The sequence below is a fragment of the Tachypleus tridentatus genome, chromosome 1 (assembly GCF_004210375.1).
Source record: "Tachypleus tridentatus isolate NWPU-2018 chromosome 1, ASM421037v1, whole genome shotgun sequence".
Classification (NCBI taxonomy): Eukaryota; Metazoa; Arthropoda; class Merostomata; order Xiphosura; family Limulidae; genus Tachypleus; species Tachypleus tridentatus.
The window spans coordinates 2,841,064-2,868,106 of record NC_134825.1 but is presented as its reverse complement, the minus strand read 5'-3'; the positions used below and the strand labels follow the sequence as shown (position 1 = coordinate 2,868,106).

The 27,043-nt window shown below is 32.7% G+C and overlaps 1 protein-coding gene across 7 annotated transcripts in view; it reads right to left on the bottom strand.

The window, feature by feature from the left end:
• The window catches only part of LOC143230520 (patatin-like phospholipase domain-containing protein 2), a 211,467-nt gene that overhangs the window by 8,086 nt on the left and 176,338 nt on the right, over window positions 1-27,043 (bottom strand). For all 7 annotated transcript variants that reach the window (XM_076464274.1, XM_076464351.1, XM_076464431.1 and 4 more), the window contains 6 exons: window positions 19,040-19,105; window positions 7,172-7,321; window positions 6,335-6,452; window positions 5,694-5,888; window positions 4,887-5,022; window positions 3,151-3,270 (listed from right to left, as the gene is read on the bottom strand). In XM_076464274.1, the coding sequence (XP_076320389.1) occupies window positions 3,151-3,270; window positions 4,887-5,022; window positions 5,694-5,888; window positions 6,335-6,452; window positions 7,172-7,321; window positions 19,040-19,105 (785 nt within the window). The remainder of the gene's footprint in view (window positions 1-3,150; window positions 3,271-4,886; window positions 5,023-5,693; window positions 5,889-6,334; window positions 6,453-7,171; window positions 7,322-19,039; window positions 19,106-27,043) is intronic.

The following is a 27,043-nucleotide window of genomic DNA, read 5'->3' as shown; positions in this document are numbered from 1 at the left end:
TTATGTCCAATACTTGTGAGTACGTGTTATTATGTTAACATTTCATACACAGATAACAAAAGTATTATTACAGTCAACTTATGTTGTTAACATTTTATCTACAGATCTCAGTAGTGTCATTACAATCAATTATGTTGTTAACATTTTATCTACAGATCTCAGTAGTGTCATTACAATCAATTATGTTGTTAACATTTTATCTACAGATCTCAGTAGTGTCATTACAATCAATTATGTTGTTAACATTTTATCTACAGACCTCAGTAGTGTCATTACAATCAATTATGTTGTTAACATTTTATCTACAGATCTCAGTAGTGTCATTACAATCAATTATGTTGTTAACATTTTATCTAAAAATCTCGGAAGTGTTATTATAAACGTTTTACAAGAAGATTATAATAAGAGTTTTAAAGCTTACTGAATCACAAACAGTATGACATAAAAAGGTGAAAATGAACAAAAGTGCTAAGAGGTTAATGAAGATGGAAATACCACAGTTGTCACATGTTGCCACCAAGAGTGTCACTATGACCTAATCACAGCAGTTGTATAAATTTGTTTCTACAGGATCTATAATGTACTATATCCATTAGGTCTGGAACCATGCAAAGGTTTGTGTAGTTCAAGCAGGTTCTCATGTGCCTCCACAACCATAAATCTGATGGTGTTAGGTTAAACAAATGAGGTACCACTCACAAAGAAATCAACATCAAATGTTTTGAAAGTTTCCACAGAGTATGTCTCACTCGATTATAAGTATGTCAATATTCTACATAGTTTGTTTTACATCTCACCACTGCAACATGAGAACTTCTGGTGTCCTAAAGCACTGTTCTATACATGCTGATGTAGACATACAGTATGCATGTTGGTGATTTCAAAAATGTATATGTCTAATAACGAAACCACGCACTGTCACCTCAGTGTCATAGAAGTGGGTAGAAAATGGTAAGTTTGGAATAGTTTCAAGCCAGATAATGCAGTTGTATATGTTGACATTTCCTTAAAGGATGAGGGGTACTTCATCAGTCCATATTGGACTTCCAGTCTTGTAAAGAGCAGCAACGTAATTACAATATGTTGGGTTAAATCCATCTACTTTGGTCTTCAAACATATTGTAAGGAAATAACTGAATAAATGTGGAACAAAGACTATTAGATATTGTTGAAATTGACAAACTCAGACAAAGTGACATAACATAACATGACATTAAAAAGTGACATAACATGCAGTTCTTACGCTAGCGTGACATAACATACAGTTCTTACGCTAGCGTGATATAACATGCAGTTCTGCACTCTTACGCTAGCGTGACATAACATGCAGTTCTTATGCTAGCTTATTCTATTGAATCTCAGTGAACTGTCTCCTCCAACTTTTTAATGAATTTGCACACAGTATTTCTAGGTCCTTTGAAGAATGTATTCTGTGATATTCCTTGAGAAGTGCCTCATCAGTGCACCCTTTAATGTAATAGCATTTCAGTAGTTCACCTCTTTCCACATTTGTCAATTTCAAATTTGGTTAAATGAGATGCACTGTGACTGACACACATGGAGACAACATCCACTTGGAAGTTCATCTTACAAAGTCATAACATTTGTCACATATGGGATGCTCAACTACTAAACTATGTTAATCACAGATCTCATTCATTTACCAACAAACTTGTGAAAAGTTTATGTGGGAATCACACAGTTTTACCACAACTGATTCACAATATCAGCTGTAAAAATTAAGAATATTTGAAGTATATAATTGAATTTATACGTAGTTTCGTAGTCAAAATCATTACAAAATATTACATGCTTCCACTAAATATACTCTTTAAAAACAAGAACTATAAGTCTCAAAAAGTTAAAGGAGAAATATTAAACAAACAACTGTGTTCATAAAAAACACAGGACGTCAATGTCCTATCACCTGCTAGTTACTACTCAAGTCAATGAAGTAGCTTCTATCTGCTCTTAAGCTGAAAGTCTTCCATTTGACAAAGAAAAACATGAAACAAAACTTTATATTTATACAAAGGTAAGTTTCATACCTGACAATTACATCAAACCTTTATAGAAAGTAGGAATATGGATAACAAATGTGAGGCATCATACCTGCCTGTAATCAATCTCTATCATACCTGACAACGACATCAAACCTTTATAGAAAGTAGGAATATGGATAACAAATGTAAGGCATCATACCTGTCTGTAATCAATCTCTATCATACCTGACAACGACATCAAACCTTTATAGAAAGTAGGAATATGGATAACAAATGTAAGGCATCATACCTGTCTGTAATCAATCTCTATCATACCTGACAACGACGTCAAACCTTTATAGAAAGTAGGAATATGGATAACAAATGTAAGGCATCATACCTGTCTATAATCAATCCCCTAGTCTTTAAACTTAGTGGAATCATTAATAACAAATGTAAATAAACACACATGATGCTGACACCAAACATTTGGACAGAGAAGGATATTCGTAATAAATGACAGTCATCATACATGGTCCTGACACCAAATATTTAGACAAAGTAAGATATTCATAATAAATGACAGTCATCATACATGATTCTGACACCAAACCTTTAAACAAAGTAGGATATTCATAATAAATGACAGTCATCATAGATGGTTCCTACACCAAACTTCAAGACAGAGAAGGATATTCATAATAAATGACAGTCATCACACGTGATCCTGAGACTAAACTTTTAAACTTAACAGAATTGTCAATAACAAATGTAAGCCATCAAACCCATAGCCTTTAGACTTAGCAGAATTATTAATACTAAAGACACGTCATCGTAACTGATGCTTAAATATTATAACGATTACACTTAGCAGGATTATTAATACTAAAGACAAGTCATCATAACTGATGCTTAAATATAACCGTTACACTTAGCAAGATTATCAATACTAAAGACAAGTCATCGTAACTGATGCTTAAATATAACGATTACACTTAGCAGGATTATCAATACTAAAAACAAGTCATCGTAACTGATGTTTACATATAACGATTACACTTGAAAGGATTATTAATGCTAAAGACAAGTCATCATATCTTACCCTGATGTATAACCTTTAGACTTAGTAGGATCATTAATAATGTTACAAAATTAAAGACATACTTACTTAGCACTGTGCATACATCTCTTCTTGTTCAGTTTGTTTATAATGGATTTTAGAAGATTCAAAACCTTTCTCAGATTTATTTGTAGTTCTTCCTGCAAAGTTGGCACTAGTTTCCACAATCTGTGAAATAATACATAAGTGTTCATGATTCTGTAACATATAAAAGACAATTATTGTACTTGAAAATTCTACACGTATTATCTGCACAAAACAAACAGAAAAGGACACTAGCAAGACTATTAAAGTGTTACTTGCATATGTGGAAAACAGTAATAAGTTAACCTGACCCTAAATTATTAACTATGTGACATAAACAGAATAAAACATTAGTATATTTGTAAATATATTCTATAGATTGTTAAGTGAGTTATTTTGAATATTTGATAAAATTATACTGTACAGTCTAGCCCACTAATGGTTATAAATACATGTTATTTCTTCAAAAAGACAGCTTAACTGATGCTCACTTAGAAGTTCAGGTAAAATGCTGGTACAACAGTTTCACTTACCTGCTAATTTCTTGCACTCTAAACAGTAGAGGTTTCATCATTTACTATTTTGTTGAAAAAGTGAAGTGTCTAACAAACTCACTCAACTATTAACTCACTAATTCAAACTTAGTGTAAGCTATTAACAGAAATCATCAATCACATATTCCAGCTTCACATTTTATACTGATCAAACTTTGGAAAAATTAATAACATTAAAATACGTGATTATAATCATAGGGTTGTGATCAAAAACGAAGCAGTCCTTTCTTCTTTAAAAACATCTATATTTATAAAATACTGTACAACTCTCTTAGATTGTCAAATTCCTTAAATAAACATACTATACAAAGGACTGATAATTTAACTTGAAATTTATATTTAAAAATAAAATAAGTTCTGACAACAGATATTCGTAAATCTAAACACTAACTACTGCAGTAATAAAATCATTTATATACAGAAATGGTTTTGGTGATTTTCATAGACTGTTATGTAAGATAAGACAGATGTCTTCTTTCATTTTATCATTCCTTGCCATCTTACCATGGAAGGTATTTCTACAGGTAGATGGCCAAGAAAATCTGATGTACATTTCACCCCTGGTAATACACTGAAGGTTATCTTAACACTAAGCATGGCAGCGAATGATAAAAGTTTTGTTAAAGTGTTCTCTGACACTAACCATATGACTGTTCTCCTGCCAATGTATGGTTTATGACCATTAGCTTGGGATGTCTGATCTTCTGGACTCTATAAAATACATCACTGATTCTTTGGACTACACTATAGAGTCATTATTCACTTGAGATATAGTCATCTCTTTCAGTCTATATTATACTGCCACAGTATTGTCATCTCTTTCAGTGTGGAATGTACTGTCACAATATTGTTATCTTTTTCAGTGCAGATTGTACTGCCATAGTACTGTCATTTCTTTCAGTGTGGATTGTACTACCACAGTATTTAACCTTATGTGTATTCTTTTTATGGTATTACCAAAATGATAAAACACAAAGAATTCCCTAAATATAATAATGGTATGAGGTATTAACTATATATTTTGTATATCACATGAATGACTTTATCTAGAATCTTGAAAATCAGAAAACATGGACAAACAATTAATTTAAACACAAGTATCAATAATTAGGGCTAGGTTAAAAGTGCAGAAGTAAAGCATATGTACATATATGTATAAATATTGATAGGACAAGAAGCTTAAGATTTGAATGGTATATGACTTACTTGCAAAATATGACAATTGTAATGTCAATAGGTAACACATATGGAAGAGATAGAAGTGACAGTAGTTTGACTGGTCGATGACAAAACAACCAGTTTATAATGCCTTTGTTAACCTCGTCAGATGCATTTTTAATTGCTGTTAGAAAATAAATACATTTTTAAGATTTTCATACTAGGAAAAAAACTTTCAAACCAATATTGGTTATCACATGAAAGAATTTCTGTTCACTGCTAAACAAATACATTCACTATAACATCATAATGTCATATTTAAAAATACCTCTCAAAAAGTGGAGACAATAATAGAAATAATAGTACCCTTACTAAATAGGTATTGTTAATATAGCATACTTATATCACAATCAACAATAACTATCAAGTACTAGAAATAATGTTATTACTGAATAGGCATTGTTACTAAGTGATAAAGACCCTATAACATGTGTATGTTTGAAAGGTGGATCTGGACATTAACATACTGATGCGTAATTTATAAGGAATGACAAAACTGGAAAACAGACAAAACAATAACATTGAACTAAATAACTAGTGTCGTTATAGCATCTTTATGCTGTAATTAATTGTTAGTGGCTTTAAGTTTAGAGATGGCTTGGATGGGTAATGAAGAAGAGATGAGTCTTTGATAATCTCAAAATTGGTTTTTCATCATTAAATTACAATCAAAATAGTGTCTTATTTATCTTAGTGTATTAATAGGTCTCACAATGTTAATCTTCGATTTTTATAACAATCTTATACAAAATCTTACAACTAAATTAATTAATATAAAAGTTGCTAAAGTATTGCCTTTCACTACAGTTTCTGGTACACTGTCCAGTAGCGCCATCTGTTGACGATAACGACAATCCATACAACCATCATATGAATGTTCTGATTCATTTTCTGCACTGGAACTAAAAGTATCATTTTCTGTGAAGGTGTCAGATTCTGCCACAATAAAGCTAGACTGTACTTCTAAACATCTCATGCAGGATATCATATCTAAAACAAACCAACATTGTACCTGACTTTCACCACTTTAATATGTTGTCAGATTCAAATCTACATCTAAACATCTTATGCATATTATATGTAAACAAATTAAACTATTACATTATTTTCATCACTTGAATATGTTAATTACGGATTCAAATGCACTTGTAAACATCTCACGTAGGATATTATATGTAAAAACAAATCATATTGTACTTAAGATTACTTTAAACATTGAGTTGTTTTTCAAATTCAAATGTATAATTATAAAAGCTGTTTACCAGTGAACGTAATACACATAATAAACAAATATCTAAAAATTATCTACTAATGAATTTCATACGTGTAATAAACAGACGTAACAAACCTGTTTTTTGGTGAATAAAATTATTGAAATAAACAAAGGTATGATAGCCATTTATTTGTACATTTTTTACAAGTTATCACAAACATACTGTGTCTCTGTAGAAACTTAAGAGCATCGTCAAATCCTTGTTGACACATTTTACTTAAGATTTCTGGATGAGCAGGAAACAGAATCCTTGTAATACGATACAAGTTGTCAGGAGATATCTAGAAAACAATGTCTTTAAGTAAAAATGTCAACAAAATTTCTGTTTAATATGAAAATTTACAAACCTTTTGATGACTGACAGATCCTTGAAAACAAAAATAAAATACAAAACAAGACAGCATGTACAACTAGTTAATGTGATGAAAGCTCTTTTAAACAGAAATAACAGTAAATTATAGCACTCTACAATAGCCACTATTTTAATAAAACCTAAATATACTTAACAACTCAAAAACACTTAATTATAGTATTATACAATATCCACTAATGTACCAACATGTAAATACATTTCACTAAGAAATAACAATTTTAAAGTTTATATCACTAAAGTAATAAAATATGAATATACTTCGCAGAGCTACAAGTTAATTTCAGAAGTATACAATATCCACTAATGTATTAAGATACAAATGTGCTTGAGAACCAAATATCAGTTAATTATAGCAGTTTGTAATACCCACTATAGTAATAACACCACAATATATTTCACAGAGCTATAACAGAATTGAAGTAGCCTACAATACTCATTGATGTGGTAACTGTAATTAAACAAACATAGTATTAAGTATTAAAAATATAAGTAATAGTAATAATTACAAGCTGTTCTACAGGATAGGATTTAACACGTTTTTATCATATTTGAGAAGAATTTATATAATTTTTGAACAGTCTTATACATTTATTAAAAGATCAATAAGTAGATAGTTTCATTACTTACAGCTATATTTGTGTTTGCTAAACTAATCTGCATGATGCTGAAGTTGTTGTCCTGGGGGCAGATATCACTCTCCCCACTGAAGGGGGAGACAGTGATAGTATTCTCATTTAAAACTGGTAGGTTGTTGCTGAAGGCACCATCCATGTAAGCCTGGAAAATAATAGGATAACAAATACATATATAATCTTCATTTATGCATACAATGGTTACAACATAATAAAAAAGGAATAAATGTAAAGCAACTGTTTAACACACTAATGCAAACTAACCCTTCGGCATTGAAAGAAATGAAAATGTAAGATACAAAGTAAATTCTGTACAGAAATAAAAACATACACACATATCTATATATCTATATGATTTAATATAGTTAAAAATAAAATGAAACAAAGTTACCAACAAACTCTTATACTAATAAACTCAAAGATGACAACACTTACAAGTAATTGCAAAATTGTATACCATGCAAGCCCAACATGGTTGAAGTTCACAACAGATAAAAAAAATCGCTATAAATATAGAAAAATTGAAAACTGTTAATATTACTGCTTGGGATCTACAAGAAAGCATCTTTGTATCGAGTCCCATGTAAGTTGGTTGACACACACATGAATATTTCACCCAATCCTAAATACTGCTTTTATTTCTGAAAAACTGAGTAAGATACAAAAGTTACAAAATTGTCTATATCTCCATTTTGGGCCTGAAAAGAATATCTTGGTATTACATTCCATGTAAATTGGTCAAAATATAGCTAAGTAAGTGATGAAAACTCCTAAAATCATAGATTTATGTAACCTTTCAACTCATTTAGGACGAATGAATATATCCCACATTTTTGTATGCATATGTATGTATGGTACCTGTAAAAATTATCTTTGTATTAAATTTGTCAAAATATGGTTGTGTAACTGTCAAAAATGCCTTAAGTTATGTTTTTTGAGGCATTATGAGCCCCCTATAATTACCAAATACAAGAAAGTAAACTATTTTTTTCTGTTAATGTGTGGGACTTCTATAAAAGTATCTTTGCCCCAAATTTCATGTGAATTGGTGAAAGTATGGCACTGTAATTGCAAAAACATATTTTAAAAAATAGGTCATTGGCATATTGTACAATGGTATAACCTTACTATGTCCAAGTCAATCTGCCAAGAAATTTAGGTTACACACAGGGGTTCAATTACTTAGAAAACTATTTTACAATACAAATTAGGAAGTGCTATGATGTAACAATATATATAGAACAAAACTTATTAGAAGATATATAGAACAAAACTTATTAGAAGATATATAGAACAAAACTTATTAGAAGATATATTGAACAAATCTTATTAGAAGATATATAGAACAAAACTTATTAGAAGATATATTGAACAAAACTTATTAGAAGATATATAGAACAAAACTTATTAGAAGATATATAGAACAAAACTTATTAGAAGATATATAGAACAAATCTTATTAGAAGATATATAGAACAAAACTTATTAGAAGATATATAGAACAAATCTTATTAAAAGATATATAGAACAAAACTTATTAGAAGATATATAGAACAAAACTTATTAGAAGATATATAGAACAAATCTTATTAAAAGATATATAGAACAAAACTTATTAGAAGATATATAGAACAAAACTTATTAGAAGCTTTAAGAAAGATGACACCAGCAATATCACAAAGCCATGTAACAACGTCTGATAAAATTATCAATTTATGACTTGCACAAAGCCATGTAACAACGTCTGATAAAATTATCAATTTATGACTTGCACAAAGCTAGGTAACAACGTCTGATAAAATTATCAATTTATGACTTGCACAAAGCTAGGTAACAACGTCTGATATAATTATCAATTTATGACTTGCACAAAGCTAGGTAACAACGTCTGACAAAATTATCAATTTATGACTTGCACAAAGCCATGTAACAATATCTGACAAAATTATCAATTTCAAAATAATTAACTTTCAACACATTTGTTATGAAAACTTGATAACCAATATATATCAAATCACTAAATTAATTAAATAATAGTTCTTATACTAAATTGTCTTAAATATCAAACAATAAGCACATTTTCAAGAAAACATTTTTGCTATTTATTTGACTATATACCAAAACTCTTTTCAGTTCACACACTAAGTCTTTGCATACAGTCTGTACTAACATTTGTAGTCCCCTTGATGGATTACATGCATGGTGTGGCTTTAATTTCACGATCAGTGCACTTTCAATTTTGCAGTTCTGAATGCATGCATGTGTTTGATGATCTGTCTGGATGATGAACGCCTTCCCGTATAGGTCGTTCTGGAACTTCTGGATGGCAAATATGATGGCCAGATACTCTCTGGATGGCAAATACGATGGCCAGATACTCCCATTTGATCATGTAGTAGTTATTCACCTCCACTCAACTACTTTATGTTTATGTACATTGCTGGAAACAGTTCACCTTCATGTTCTTGTATAACTGCCCCAATTCCAATGTCTAAAGCATCATTCTGAACAAAGAACAGTTTGTTAAAGTCTAGCATACTAAGAATCAACAAACTTCCCAATATTTTCTTCTATTTCTGGAATGCCATCTGGTGTGGTTTTTACCACTCCACCTTTTTTGGGTAGGTGATTCTTGGTCAGATTAGTCGATGCTGCATCAACTTCAGCATAGTACAGTGTAAACTTCCTGTAGTATCCCACAAAGAATCTGAATTGTTGTTTGATTATCACAGTTGGTGTATCTTGTATACAGGTTACCTTCTCCTCTTCCATGGCTATCAGTCAATCCTTCAGCTTGCATCCAACAAACTTCAGCATAGTACAGTGTAAACTTCCTGTAGTATCCCACAAAGAATCTGAATTGTTGTTTGATTATCACAGTTGGTGTATCTTGTATACAGGTTACCTTCTCCTCTTCCATGGCTATCAGTCAATCCCTCAGCTTGCGTCCAACAAACTTCAGCATAGTACAGTGTAAACTTCCTGTAGTATCCCACAAAGAATCTGAATTGTTGTTTGATTATCACAGTTGGTGTATCTTGTATACAGGTTACCTTCTCCTCTTCCATGGCTGTCAGTCAATCCCTCAGCTTGCGTCCAACAAACTTCAGCATAGTAGAGTGTAAACTTCCTGTAGTATCCCACAAAGAATCTGAACTGTTGTTTGATTATCACAGTTGGTGTATCTTGTATACAGGTTATCTTCTCCTCTTCCATGGCTATCAGTCAATCCCTCAGCTTGTGTCCAACAAACTTCAGCATAGTACAGTGTAAACTTCCTGTAGTATCCCACAAAGAATCTGAACTGTTGTTTGATTATCACAGTTGGTGTATCTTGTATACAGGTTATCTTCTCCTTTTCCATGGCTATCAGTCAATCCCTCAGCTTGTGTCCAATAAGCGTCAGCACAGAATAGCCAGGGTAACATTTGGATGGTGTGATGGTCAGACCTGCTACCCATCTCACCTGAATGGTTCTTTAAACGTTTTTTTAGATTGTCTTCCTATCTTGCAGTGTGTGTCAGAATGTCACCCATATTTTCCTCATTCTGCAATTGAATTTGCTGCTGAGTTGACTAATCCAAATAGTGTTCTCTTAAATTGGTAATACCTTTTGGTGTCATAAATGCTTTCTCTTCTTTAGGTCGTGTCTCCATCAGGATCAGCCAATAACCTTCATTGAGGTCAGTCTTTAAGAAGAACCTGGCCCCATATAGTTTTGCCACAATAGCCTCTGGTTTCCCCATGTGTTCGTCATTGAACTTCATCACAAAATACAGCTTATGGAAGTCTATCCAAAAGCACTTTGATCCATTCCACTTCTTACAATTGGTAACAGTAGACTGATTCAATGATTCCATCTTCTAACATTGCCTCAACTTCCAACTTTATCAGGTTTCTCATCTTTTAAAAATTCAGCTTTACAGGATCTCTGGTTGTGGTTTTGCTGCTGTCTTGTACAAGGTCTGTCTTTCTTGGTTAAACTGTGAATACATCCACATAATGGAACAGCAGATCTTGCAGCTCTTTTTTCTGCAAGCCAGTCTGTTCTTCACTGATGCTGACAACTTTGTGTGTCTCATTTCCACTAAGTGGTCTTTAGGTACAGTAAGTCTTCATTTCCTTTGCTCCCTGGTTCTACATCTATAACAGCTACACCTATATTATCTGTCTTTGTCTTAGTAGCTGGACTTGTTAGGTCTTTTCTCTCAAAGTGCTTCTTCTACAGATTGGGAGATCTTGGTCTTTCTATTCACTTTCATCTTACAGGCCATCCTCTTGAGAAATTCATGTATATCAAAATACTGGAGAGTGTGCTTATTGTTGACTATGGGCAACAGAACTAAGAATTTCTGTTCGACTTTGAAATGTCACTCCATGGCCTTCTTGTCATAGAAGTGCTTTTGACTGCCTTAAGCTGCATACAACCTCTCTCAAGCAAGTTGACATGTTCCTTCAGTTGGTTTCTAAGTTCTAGCATGTACTGGTACTTGTTATTAGCTTTTGACTTCTGATTATTCTCCTGTCCATAGCTCTTTCAATATCTGCATCAGACCTCTTCTGTTCTCTACTGTTCTTCTGTACAGTAACTTAAAGTGTGAAAATCCCATAATTGCTTGTAGGACTTCTCATTAACCAACTAATATCACCTGCAAGTATCTATCCCATTCACATGGACTTTATTGGCACATCTTTCTTAGCATGCTCTTTAAGACTCCATTTATTCTCTCACAAAGTCCATTACATTTAAGATTGTATGGGATGATAAAATGCTGACTGGTACTTATGAATCTGCACATCACTTGCACCACTTCTGAGATAAATGGAGTTCCTCTGTCATTCAAGACGTCTTTCAGAAAGCTGTTGTGCAGAACACTTCCAGGAAGGCTTCTGCTACTCTCTTTCTGTCTCAATCCTCAGGCTTCTGGATAACATATCACATAGTCAACTTCTATCGGCACACATCAACTACCCTTGTTAGAAACAGGCACTAGTGGTGCAATCACATCCACAGCTACTCTGCTGATTGGCTCTTCTATGAGAGGCAGCCTGGCATGGCTGGTTGGTTAAGGCACTTGACTCGGAATCCGAGGGTTGTGGGTTCGAATCTCCGTCATACCAAACATGCTCGCCCTTTTAACTGTGGGGGTGTTATAATGTGATGGTCAATCCCACTATTTGTTGGTGAAAGAGTAGCCCAAGAGTTGACAGTGGGTGGTGATGATTAGCTGCCTTCCCTCTTGTCTTACACTGCAAAATTAGGGACAATTAATGCTGCTAGCCCTCATGTAACTTTGTGGGAAATTCAAAAAACAAAGCAAACAATCTATGAGAGGCATATCACCAAGTGACGCCTTGGTTATCTTTCCTGTAGGTTTTGACCTTTGGCTGAAGTCACATGACCTGCAGAATCTGTTTGTATCTCCAATTATTCTTGACCAATAGAAGTTGTTGATGATTTTATTTGTTATCTTCTTTGTTGCTAGGTGTCTTCCCACAATTGAATAATAAGCCAACTTCATCACTTGCCAGGAAAGCATTCAAGTATTCTGTTAGTACTATGATCTGTTTAACTTCCCCAGTGTAACTGTACTAATAAATCTGGTAAAGCACTTCCTTCTGGTCCTCTATTCTGTAAAAGCCTTTCACCTTTGTTTCACTTTCTCCTGAGCATTATTCTAAAGTTTGTGCAATGAAGGGACTTTCTTTTGTGCTTCATCCAACTCTAGCAAACCTATATTCAGGATGTTGCCTTTAACACTTATCGGGGCTTGATCTCCTGACTTCTCTTCTTTTTTGAGCTCTAGTACTGACTATAGATGCTTCATCAATCTTCATATTGTCTGGTTCCTTCAATGTTATACATCCTGATATATTGTCAATTACCAAGTCATAGATTGGTGTTTACATAGACATGGTCTCAAGACGCCCCATGTAAAATGGTGTATCCACTTTTATTTTTGCTATGGGAATCTTTCTTACTATTTCATCAATTAGCACATATAAATGTACTTTGAATATCATCTGACCATCAAATACTAGACTAATTCCTGTTGCTGCACTACTGCACCAAGCATCTCATACGACTTTCACTTCCTTGTCTTTAATTTAATGTTGTGATTTGGTATCACCTTTTGGTGTCTGTCACATGCTCAAAACACTAATGGCACTGTTGGTACATTTTCTAACTTCAGCTGATTATTAGTCTGCACTCACTATCATTGAAATGACACTTCTTGAAAAGTTTTCTCGATTATATTTCTTCTGGCAGCAGAATCACAGTGACAGTCACTTTTTTCTTGCCAGAACCATATTTGCAGGCAGCTCCAACTGCTTTATGTTGAGATTTCTTCTGTGGCTGCAATATGCAATATTTTATAACAAAATACAGTATCTCTTCTCCGATTTATCTGTTAGTTTCCTATCACCTTTGGTGGACTCATGCTTCGGGCCAACCACCACTGGTTTTCACGTTAACTAGATATTCTTGGACTTGCAAGTTATACTCCCTCCATAAGCTTCCACATACCTTTATGCCATGTTGATCAACTCATCGATGTTTTTTGTTGTTCTTTCATTTGGGAACTGTGACATGTCAGTTGGGCACATGCTGATGTATTGTTCACTTACTGATATATCTGCCATTCCTTCAAAAGTATATTCACACTTGCCTATGTCAATCCATTTGGTGAATTATTGCCATAGATGTGCCATAAACTGAAATGCAGTTTCTCCAAAGTTCTAATGAAAACTTTTCTGTAAGTTCATATTGTTTCAGCAAGGTCACTTTTCGTTTGTCATAGTCTATGGCATCTTTCGACATATCTAACAGTTGTATCTGAAACTCAATAATTCCCATTACTTGTTAAAAGTCCATACAGACTGGTTCAGTTACTTTAAAATTCAAATGATAAGGCAACATATTTCTATTATTTTTTTGTCACAATACTATCAGTTACCCCATACCTTTCCATAATTATATAGTGAGCTATAAATAATTGTCCTCCTTTTGTCAAAATCTGTAGAGATTAATTTAATCACTTAGAATATTATTTTACAAGATAAATTATTCTCCTTATCTCTGCTAAACTGTAAAACTCATTTTAATACAGGGTGTTTGGAAAGTCACTGTGCACTTATATAGTTATTAACAGACATGTTTCAATATAGAATACAGGAGGTAAATATAAATGACAATTATAAAAAATGTTGAAAGTGACCCTGTTGCATAAATACAGGCCTGGATTCTTCTTATTTTGTTTCTAAACACCGCTATCAGTTACTGGCTTGAAATAGACTGAATGAATGCTGTTATCGCTACTTTCAAAACTGCACAGTGACTTTCCAAACACCCTGTATATCACCCATTAAGACTAATCATTCACACACCAGTTAACTTCATGTTATCTAACTTTTCTCCACTTACACTCACTTGGTCACTTATATATTTCTATATATCCTGCCTTGTTGAAGCCTGGAATTTTCTACAAATTAGGAAACACTATGATGTAACAATACACACACAGCAAGAAAAATGTATTAGAAGTTTCAATAAAGATGGCTTCAGCAATGTTATGACTTGTACAAAGTTATGTGTTTGTTGTGTGATTTCTTATAGCAAAGCCACATCTTCTGAGGCCACTGAAGGGAATCAAACCCCTGATTTTAGTGTTGTAAATCCAGTATCAGTAGGGGGCACAAAGTTATGTGACAAAACTTGTGATAATTACTGCTTTTAAAATAATTACCTTCTAGCACATTTGTTATGAAAACTAAATAGTTGGCTGGTTGGTTGTTTGGCATTTATTGGTGCAAAGCATCTACGCTTTTTTTACACCAAACAACCAGTAAAAAAATAAAAGTACAAATTATTATACAATGTAAAAAGAAATCAAGACAAAACAAAACAGTAGCTAAAATACAAATAAAAGATTTAAATAGCATTAGAAAGACCAATGGTCCTCAAAAATATAAAAACACAAGTAAGGTGGACAGTGTCACCATCACTAACGGCACTGTCCAGCATCAGAGGTAAACCCATGGGAAAAAACAAAAATGTCCAAAATGGTGCCGTTGCTCACAGTTGTAATGATGGCACGACAGTAAAAAGTGAACTATTGTGATTTGAGTGTCATGTTGGTGCATCAATCCCAGATAAAAGAAAACGATGAGGTAAAAACTAAGTAATGCATAGCCAGGATAACTTCCTCCTTCCAATCCTTATGAAAACAAGATGGCCAAAAGCAACAAAAGGTTTGTTCTGGAAAAGCTCACTCCAAGTTGATTTTCAACTGGCACAGAGATGAGCTTTGAATAAAGTATCATAGTCCATATATGGAACAGGCACAGCAATGATAACACCAGAGCAGACAGACTTACCTGTTGTGTCAGTCAGCAAGGTCGTTCCAGTGCATACTAAGGTGGACTGGTATCCAGAAAAACTGGATAGAAGTAGATGTTAAAGAGAAATGGGCCAGTAAGTTTTGAATATCAGTGAGAACTAATGTGAAGCGATTCCAGGGCCAGTATAGAGTTAAGAGAGTCGGTATAAATAGTATAATTACTGTACTGAACAGTTTCTATATGATCAAGGGCCAGAAAAATGACTTACAATGTGGAGGAAATCCTGTGAACAACCACCAAGCCTCAACAAACCATGACAGAGGCCACAGAGTTACCTGATTTCTAACCATTCATATATATGGGAATAGAAGAATGGTTTGAAAGCTGTTTGGCAAATAAAAAACAGTCAAATGACTTAAAGAAAGGTAACAGGTGGGGATGGAAATAAGCCATGGTGGGATGGGCTGACCAGCAGAAATAGTAACATTATACAAGGACAGAGGCAATCACGTGCATCTAGAGTATAGCTCACTGGGGGATGAGGACAACACTACAGGTGGGATGATGCATTAAAAATTGCAGTTTTGAAGTATCATGAAAATAAGTGTAAGTACCAGTACTGAAGAGAGAAATGTTGTGATCAGAGAGCAAAGAGAATTGGGTCCATTAAAGTCTCCCAGGATTAAAGAGGGAGACAGCAAGTGTTCAATGACAGCATCAAGGTCTGATTGATTAGAGGTCTCTCCAAGAGCCAGGTAAAGAGAACAAATAGTGATGGTACAACCTATGGAAACATGGATGGCTACGGCCTCTAATGGTGTTTCAAGCTACAATGACAGGGTGGGCACATGCTGGTAAAACAAGTATAACACACATCCATGCACTGCTCCATCACACAATTTTTTGTGCTGGTATAAAGAAAACTGCTGAAAGATGACTGTATTGGTAGTTTTCAGAAATATTGCCTGTAAGAAAAGACACACAGTATGATAGTAATCAATCAAAGCAGTTTCATACTATCAAAGTGGCCATTTTCATTTAGGTGGAGGATCCTTTGGTTTATGACCAAGCCATTTGTCTTTATTAGAACATCCAAACTATTGGCACTAGAAATACTGGAGAGCGTTAGAAATGTATGGTTGAGTGTTATAGAAGCAAGTGAATGTGGATTGTAAACGTTAAAATTAGAATTTTGGTTGCTAGCATAATTCCACCCTTGAGAGTAGAGATACAGCCAACAGCTAAAATTCTCCTTGGATGGAGAAACTTGCAACGATCTCTGTCAGAGAGATGTTCTTCAAATCTCTCTCAATGATCACTCCTCGAGAGAAATGTAGAACAGTATGGGGAGTAGCCTCAATGTGTATACTTGTAATTCAGGAGCAGTTTGTTGTGTTGTGGTGTAGATGTTTTAACCAAATTGAGTGAAATTTCCTGATTAACTTGAATAAGCCAGCCAGCTTATTCAATCTCTTTTGAAAAGGGAGGCATCTGCCCTAAGGATTTCTTATATAATGAATGAAGGATGAGAAATTTAGACATAGAATGAGACTGTGTTAGTGAATAAGCAATAGTCATCCATGCATGGTCATTTTGCAATTAGCTGTTTTTTATTATTTACAGATTTATTTTTTTTGTGAATTGAGGTATCCATAATAAATTCAGGAAATTTCAGTGCCTTCTGGCCCCACTCATCATGGAGCATTATGGAAGGACGTACTATAATGCCAAACAAGGACACTGCAGTAATACCAGGTTTCGTGAGCACTATATGGAAACACCAGCATCAGACACAATATTCACAATACATGTTGAGAATGTCTAACACTGGAACTCAGTTGACCCTAGCCCAACAGGGTCATCCAAATGGGCTTGGGGGGTGGTGAAGGCACCCCAATGTCGCCCATCTACAGGAATTCAAGGCCTGAGTGGTGTGTTTGGGTTGGACTCCTCAACCACCATGATGCTTCCTCCCCATAGATTGCCATAACTGCCAAACGTATGGGTGGATGCTCAGATTCTGGAGGAGGTAAACTGAATGTACAGAATCTCATCTGGGAGGTCCATTCATCACATACAGGAATCCACCTCAAGGGGGGAAAACTAAATAATCATTCAACATTAAATCACTAAATGAATTAAATAACAGTTCTTACACTTTGCAGTCTTTTATATCCTACATAAACATTTTCTGTCGTGTTCTTAGCTTAAAGTTTTCAATAACCTTTCCTATGTGCCTTTTTATGTTCCATCATTAATTGCAGCTTCAGTTGGCATCTATGTATTGGATGACCTCACCAGCAGATTAACTCAGCTGCAATCAGACTAAAAGGTCAGTTTCCATTGGTGCTTCAGAATACTCCTCAATACTATTGTTTGCTTCTTTAGCAGCATACTGGAGATTTAAGCACACAAGAATGGAAAGCAGAACATGATTACTAAAATAATACACAATTCAGTCTCTCATGGCCAACAACAATACATGACCAGTGAATATCAGTTGGTTAAAATATCAACCAAAGGTGTGGATCAAAAAATGGTCATACTTACCTGGTTTTATAACCCTCTTAAAGTATCTTTAGAGGTTTAGTTGCATGTTTCTTTACTTTAGCCAGGTAAAATTTCTATGGTTTCATATGTACTCATGCTCTAAACTCTTCCATATGCTGACACCCTCAGTCTCTTTAGCTGTGATGCTGCTACTGTCATTTCCATTATAATGGACAGCACAAATACAGTAAAACTGGATCATTCACAAATATACTGACTCAGATTAGGCAATAGTAACCTTCACTTTTGACAGCTAGGATTCACTAATGTTTCATTATTTTTCCATTCACTTGCAACTGGCAAAGTTTCACCATTGAAGTGCTACTTCTTCTGTCACACTTGTAACCTATATCTCATGCATCACTAAACTACTCCCTAAATTGAAATAATTTAAGAATATATTTAGAAAACTGTATATTTTATTAACTATTTCAATCTGCAGAATTGAAGAAATTCCATCACAATCAAATAAAACTGTGGATACACCAAGTTTATTATGAAGTTTAGCCTACTTTTTGTTAATATCATACACTTCTTACAATTTCTCATTTTCAAATATTTCAATTTGACACAGTCAAAATACCAGTCACTACTCTTACCAAAAACAAAACAAAACAACAAAAACATCTCTGAAACTCTTATCCTGAAATGAAAATTCACTACATGCTGAATATTATAGTGTAAATGAAAATAACAAACCGACTTTATTTCTAAATAATACCTAATAGGTCAGTAATCACAGCTTACTCCATATTGGAAAGCATTAACATTCATATCAAATCCTTCACTTAAATCAAACACATGACTTAAAGATTACTTCCAGTTTCAGCTCAAATTAGATTTATAGTAAAACCGGGTGAAACAAATGCATAATATGATTCATAAATAACAATACTTATGTGCAAAACTCAGTGAATCAACTACATAAACAATGCTTAACAATCAAAACCAATACTTTTATTTTACTTACAACTCCATGGAACTTAGGGGGCAATATTCCTGTGTAGAACGGAATGAAACAGCTACATAACAAAGCCTGAAAAATGCAAAAAAAAACAACCAAAAAACTTAATGCAGTGTACAGTATCTAATACATGTATAATGTCTTTAGAAGAGATTTATGTTGACTTATCAACAGACACAAAATACACACGTTACAGATATTAAAACATGTTTTTTTCCACCTATTTATAGTTTGATATCTTACATAAGAAACATTAAAGAAGAGAAGAAAAAAAATTATTGCAATGTCCAAAACAAAATGCATGCACAATCTTAGGTTTATATTAACACAAGATTCACTTATCAACAGAGACAAAACTAAAGAAAGTATGGAATAAAAAACAAATCTTCAACAAATACTTCCATTCACAGTTTGTAAGCTCACATTTCATAATCATTTATTTCATCAAATTTCTCCCACACTTGTAAGAATACACAACTTGATTTATATTTTCAAATTTCATGTTTTGAAACAGAATATTTTATACAGTTGGTGAGTTTTTTAATAAAATGTAATAAAAAATTGTTTAACATTTGTTTGTTTTAATTAAATAGGCTATCTGTGCTCTGCCCACCATTGGTATCAAAACCCAGGTTCTAGGGTTTGTTGTAAGTCCATACATACCACTGTGCCACTGGGAGGCATTTAAAATTTTCTAAGGTAGATTGAAAAATTATAACTTTGAACAAACAAACATATAAACATAACCACACTCCAGCCATATACCTTACAAACACAACGATAAGTTTCTCTGTTAGCACAGAAACTTTTGAATGTTAATATTTAAAACAATAAATAAGCAACATTTGTGTGGCAGAGACATGTTGCTTGTGAATGTTGATATTTTTATTATATCAGTAGTTATATTCAAAGCTTAGTGTGACATACTGTGTATAGGTAAGTTACATTTCACTTACTTAGTGTAACATGTTGTGTAAGTTACATTCCACTTACTTAGTGTGACATGTTGTGTAAGTTACATTCCACTTACTCAGTGTGGCATGTTGTGTAAGTTACATTCACTTACTTAGTGTGACATGTTGTGTAAGTTACATTCCACATATTTAGTGCTTTTTTTCATTTCATAATTAAAATATTTAGGCTATAACAGTACTATAAATTTTCCATCATTTACTGTAAAACATAATTTGTTTAACCTAATGATATTTTATGTATGTTACACTGAATACAAATGTCACTCTTTATGACATTACTAACTTAATCAATAAAAGGTAATTCAACACAATATTCTACTGTCAGTAAGATATAAACTACATGATTTTTTCATTCTACATAGGACTACTAACACTGATTGTTTGGTATTATTTGTTGAGTGTTTCCAATTTACCTTTATCATTACATAACTCTTTAGCTTTAACTTTACGAGTTAATTCTGTCACAGATTTAGTTAATAGAGAGATAACAGAATTCTTAAGAGATGTATTGGAAGAAGTCTTAACTAAATTGTCCAGATATAGTTGTCTGAAAGAATATCCTGTGTTAACTTTCTGGCATAACTCATCCTATGGAAAAACTATTTGAGAAACTAAATATATTTTGTTGGAATTTATATTGTGAACAAGTACATAAGAAACCAAAGACAGAATTGGCCAATATTCTTGTATTTTCACGTACAACTATGAAAGTTAACTCACTTGAAATGGAGATATTAATTTTGCAATGAAAGCAGTTTTATCACAGTAAAACATGGAAAAAAATATGTAGTATTATTCAAAGTAAGAAAGTGAATGCTGTAGAAATAAGGTATTTCACAACTTGAGAATAGTCACTAAACATCACTTCAGTTATTACTTATATGAATAAAAGTTTATGCTCCAAACTAATCATGCAGCAATAAAATTGCTGGTGGATTTTTGCAAACCACAAGACGGCTACAGAAGCTTCAGGAGTAAAGCTTTAATGTCGTACACAACCCTGCACAGCATAATGGAAATGGTGATGGAGACCATGTGTTTTTGGGGAGTGCAAACTCTGTAAGAAGATGAAAACACGGGATTTAGAAAATTCCGCTAGGAACAGCAAGGTCATGATATCCACAAGTGATGATGATGAGCTTATGTGGTTCAAGACTTATTTGAATATGCTCTGGTAAATGATACAAGTTTATAACCAATTATTCAGTGGCTGAAGAATAGTGTAGAAAACCTTCGTATCAAACAGTTACTCCATAAACCTTCAAAACACGAAGTATTGGGCGCAAGAGATTACTTTTGTTTGCACAATGGCTTATGATGTTTGAAATGGGAAGGTACTATTGGGAAAAAACAACTACAATTGGTACTTCTGCACTCTCTGCATTCCAAAGCACTCTGTCATCTATAAAACATTCAAATGACTGATCACTTGAATTTGAAGTGAGCAAGAGAATGCTTCAACTGTTCTCTGTGAAGAATTAGTGCAACACATATTAAAAACATGGGACATTCCATGCAAAAAACAACTGGGCATAATGCTGCTAAACATGAGACATTCCATGAAAGAAATAACTGGGCATAATGCTGCTAAACATGGGACATTCCATGCAAGAAACAACTGAGCATAATGCTGCTAAACATGGGGCATTCCATGCAAGAAACAACTGAGCATAATGCTGCTAAACATGGGGCATTCCATGCAAGAAACAACTGAGCAGTTACTGCACATCAGAAAGTTGGTATTTTCTCCTGCTTCTAAGTAACCCTGGAAATAAACACATATTCGTAATGAGATATTTCACCAAATGATCAGAATTATATGCTGTTCCTAACTGTGAAACAGAAAAGTTTGGACAGAAATTCATGAGTGAATTTGTCTTATGTCATGGTGTGCCTATAGAGCTTCAAGCAGATTAAAGACAGATCTTTGAACAAGACATGTTTGTGGAAATGTTTTGGATGGAAAAACTAGGACAGAAGTACTTCAGCAATGCTTTGATGACATAGTTAAAATATGCAACTGCATACTGCTAAGTCAATTAGCTTTGTATTTGAATGTACATCAGAAATCATTGAACCAAGATGTTCCACTGCCACTTATGAATTACTTTATGGTGAAACCACAATATATCATCATCATTGATGGTTTTAAATAGGAAAGGCTTAAAAACCTAGTAAATAAATGAAACGTTACTGTGATGCTAGTGTTTATAAGACTGAATTAATTTATGTAATGTAGTATGGCTGTACAATCTTCATCGTGAGAAGATCAAATTCCAAAGTTTGTTGGGATAGGACATACGCTGTACAGTGATTAATTACTGACGTGGTTTACAGAATCCAGACAAAAGTTAGTCCATCGTGATCATTTTGAGAAATACACAAGTGAACAAAAGAACAATTAGATAACTTCTGAGAAGAACCTGCCATTGGAACCTCAACCTGCTAAGGAACCCAGAATGTCTCTACAGAATACTTACAGAGGATCATCAAGGTTGGAGTCACCACCTAACTACCCATTTAGGAAGAACTTAACTATGCAATGGGATGGTCAGTGATAATAAGAGACAAAACACCATGTCATCTGTATTCCACTGGTCTTAGAAGATAAAATTACCAAATATACTTGGTAAATGGATAATTCTGTATTAGAATTGTTTGATGGACTTCACAAATAGGGAAGTGGAAGTATAGTTAGCTATATATGTTTTTAATAATAAATAATTTGTATAATAATTCAAATGACTTATATATATATATATATCTGTGTTTTTATAGGTAATGGTCTTTACTGCCAAAGAATCATATTTCATTTGTTGGTAAAATCTCTGAGCCATTTGTGCTATATTAGCTACATCTTTGATAAATCGTTTTCTTTGCTTTCAAGAAAAACAAAACATGGTTGTAAAGAACATGTAAGATCTTCTAAGCAACATTATATTTTTGAGGTTATGCAGAATGCAGATGAAACTTTTGACATTTGAAAGACCTCTTTATCATATTCATCAATGCTCAGGATATCTAAACACAGAAAACAAATGAATGCAATTCACCATTGGACATAAGAAAGATCATAGTATCAATATGTCGAAGTTTCTTATCTAATGTTCTAACAAACGATTCTAACTTTTAACCAAACTTCCTTATAATGTGAACATATGTGTGAATGATAAGTTAAAAATAAAATAATAATATTAACAAAAGTGAAAGATCAGCAAGAAATGTTGAAACTGTGTTGTTAATTATTGCCTAATAATATGATCTATAACCAATTTAAATAAAACTGATAATTCAATTCACTTGCTTAATATAATCCACATTATAACATTTGTAGATGAAACTACTTATATTTATACTGTCTAAAGCATGTGTATTTCTAGCGTATTCAAGCCGGCTTGATTTCCCAAGTTACTGAGTGAAAACTTTTATCATCACTGGATCAGACAGATCTAGTAACACATTCTCATTTGCTTTCATTCATAGGTCCTTCATACGGCTAGTGGCATTGAGGTGAATTGTCAGATATGTACCGTTTTGGAGTAAACCAATTCTTGGTTAAAAGATATAACAGTTTGGAATAAAACCATTCACTGATGAAATCTGAGATGTAACAATCATTTTTTATGAGTGATTGAATAACGTTAAATGTACAAAACTGTTTAATGTGAGTGTAATAATTTAGATGATTTAAGTATATCATGGGTCTTAAATTTATTGTTAGAAGCAATACTTTTTTTGCAACCTTGTTTACGTAATTTTGTACAAATCATAGTTATGTAACTCAACTTCTGTGAATTGGTGTATGCTGTATTATTACTTCATGTTACTAGAAACTTCTAAGTTTTTCATTGATTCAATTGAGAACTATTGCATCATAATATTGTATAGTGTGTGGAACGTTTTTAGCCTATGTTTGTAAATACTTTTCCAAAATTTAGTTGAAGTTAGACGAATTATTTACAGATATATATAGACTGTGTGTTTGTGAAATTAGCCATGAAGAGCACATAGTGTTAAGGTACTTGAACCAGCCTGAGTGAACTCTGATGTAAAAGAGACAATTATTTGAAACTCTGGATACACCTGTGGTAATAAACAGTTATAATGTTGATTTAAATGTGAAATTATCACAAACTGTATTGTAACAACACAGCAGCAAATATAATTTGTCTTGTCAAATTGTCTTTTAAAGTAACTAAACCATCCTGTGTGAAATTTGATAAAATAAAAAAAGAGACAATTGTTTAAAGGACTGGATACAACTGTGATAATAAACAGAATAACAAACATTCGTATATGTTTTACTTGTTTTAATACATCATTTTAAAACAAGTGAACTGTGTGCTGTTTGATAATTTTTGAAACTTAATGCCAACTAGTCACAGCCACCTACTGTAAAGAATTCAGTCCATGCATAAAACTTGTCAGAATATTTCTTTATAAAGGTAAACATTAAAATGACATCAATGCACTCTTTGTAAGTGCATGTAATACTGTAATTTTGCATCACATTTTAGCAATGTAAAGCACTTCCATTTTAGTAAAAGATAGGTGTACAACAGGTAAGGCAAATTCAAGTAACGATAATGATAAATACAGTTTTGATAAGTAATACAGTAGTGTTGAATAAGATAATGACAGTAACATAATACAGTAGTGTGAAATAACATAATGATAATAACATACTACAGTAGTGTGAAATAATACAATGATAATAACATAATACACTAGTGTGAAATAATATAATGATAATAACTTAATACACTAGTGTGAAATGATATAATGATAATAACGTAATGCACTAGTGTGGAATAATATAATGATAATAACGTAATGCACTAGTATGGAATAATATAATGATAATAACTTAATACACTAGTGTGAAATAATATAATGATAATAACTTAATACACTAGTGTGGAATAATACAATGATAATAACTTAATACACTAGTGTGAAATAATATAATGATAATAACTTAATACACTAGTATGAAATAATATAATGATAATAACTTAATACACTAGTGTGGAATAATACAATGATAATAACTTAATACACTAGTGTGAAATAATATAATAATAATAACTTAATACACTGGTGTGAAATAATATAATGATAATAACATAATACACTAGTGTGAAATAATATAATGATAATAACTTAATACACTAGTGTGAAATAATATAATGATAATAACTTAATACACTGGTGTGAAATAACATAATGATAATAACATAATACACTGGTGTGAAATAATATAATGATAATAACTTAATACACTAGTGTGAAATAATATAATGATAATAACTTAATACACTAGTGTGAAATATTATCATGATAATAACATAATACACTAGTGTGAAATAATATAACGATAATAACATGATACAGTAGTGTGAAATAATATAATGATAATAACTTAATACACTAGTATGGAATAATATAATGACAATAACTTAATACACTGGTGTGAAATAATATAATGATAATAACTTAATACACTAGTGTGAAATAATATAATGATAATAACTTAATACACTAGTGTGGAATAATACAATGATAATAACTTAATACACTAGTGTGAAATAATATAATGATAATAACTTAATACACTAGTATGAAATAATATAATGATAATAACTTAATACACTAGTGTGGAATAATACAATGATAATAACTTAATACACTAGTGTGAAATAATATAATGATAATAACTTAATACACTGGTGTGAAATAATATAATGATAATAACATAATACACTAGTGTGAAATAATATAATGATAATAACTTAATACACTAGTGTGAAATAATATAATGATAATAACTTAATACACTGGTGTGAAATAACATAATGATAATAACATAATACACTGGTGTGAAATAATATAATGATAATAACTTAATACACTAGTGTGAAATAATATAATGATAATAACTTAATACACTAGTGTGAAATATTATCATGATAATAACATAATACACTAGTGTGAAATAATATAACGATAATAACATGATACAGTAGTGTGAAATATTATAATGATAATACACTGGTGTGGAATGACATAATGATCAATGTAGCTTATTTTTTTATCTGAAGTTATAATTTTCCTGTACTGAAAATGTATTTCTGATAATCTTCCCTCCACTCTCAGGAACAGTTATTCTTGTTCAGCGTTTCCATACAAATTCAATTTGTTTTATTTTCGCATACCCACAAAACCTTTGCTCCCCATACTAGAATCAAATTAATAAATGATTCCAACATATCTTTCACGTAAATTGCCAAGCGTCACTTCAAAACCACTATGAACGTTACATACTCGTATGATGCACGTGCCTCCCTGTATACGTCTCTACCGAAATATCACTTCAAGGTTTGGTAGAAAACGTAACCGCTCGGATGAAGTGTGTAGGAATGGTGGGAAATGTTAGATGGGAGAGAAGTACCTATTAGAAATAAATTTTCATTATAAGGAAGTTATAACTTCCGATACAGTACTCTCCACCACTGACAAGATTAGCTAGATTCTTAACGACGAGAAACCCACTTGAAAAAAGTATCTCAGAACGGCTGGTATGGGTATTAACAATTTTATTGATCGGGACAGAAGAACGTTTCGACCTCCCTAAGTCATCTTCAGGTTAAGAAAGAAGATAAGATGACCTAGGAAGGTCAAAATGTTAATACCCGTAACAGTCATTCTGAGGTACAAGGTTAGCTAGAGTTTCGCATTGATTAAGTAGTAGGATTAATGAAAGGGAATGACAGAAGTACCTGTCAGAAGCGTTTGAAGGTTACCCCTAGCAACGAGAGAGTTAGAATCAAAGATATGATAAAAAGAACTGCATCACTTCTGAAACAGGTAACCACTTTGTTCATTCATGAAATATTTAGTGGATAAAGGTGGAAGAAGAGAGAAGCCCATCCAAGCGGGAGAGAACTGTGGCAGGATAATGACCCTAACCATGTAAATATATATGTACCTTAATCTCACAAAGTGTAAAAGTGGGTAAAACAATGGATATGTCCCT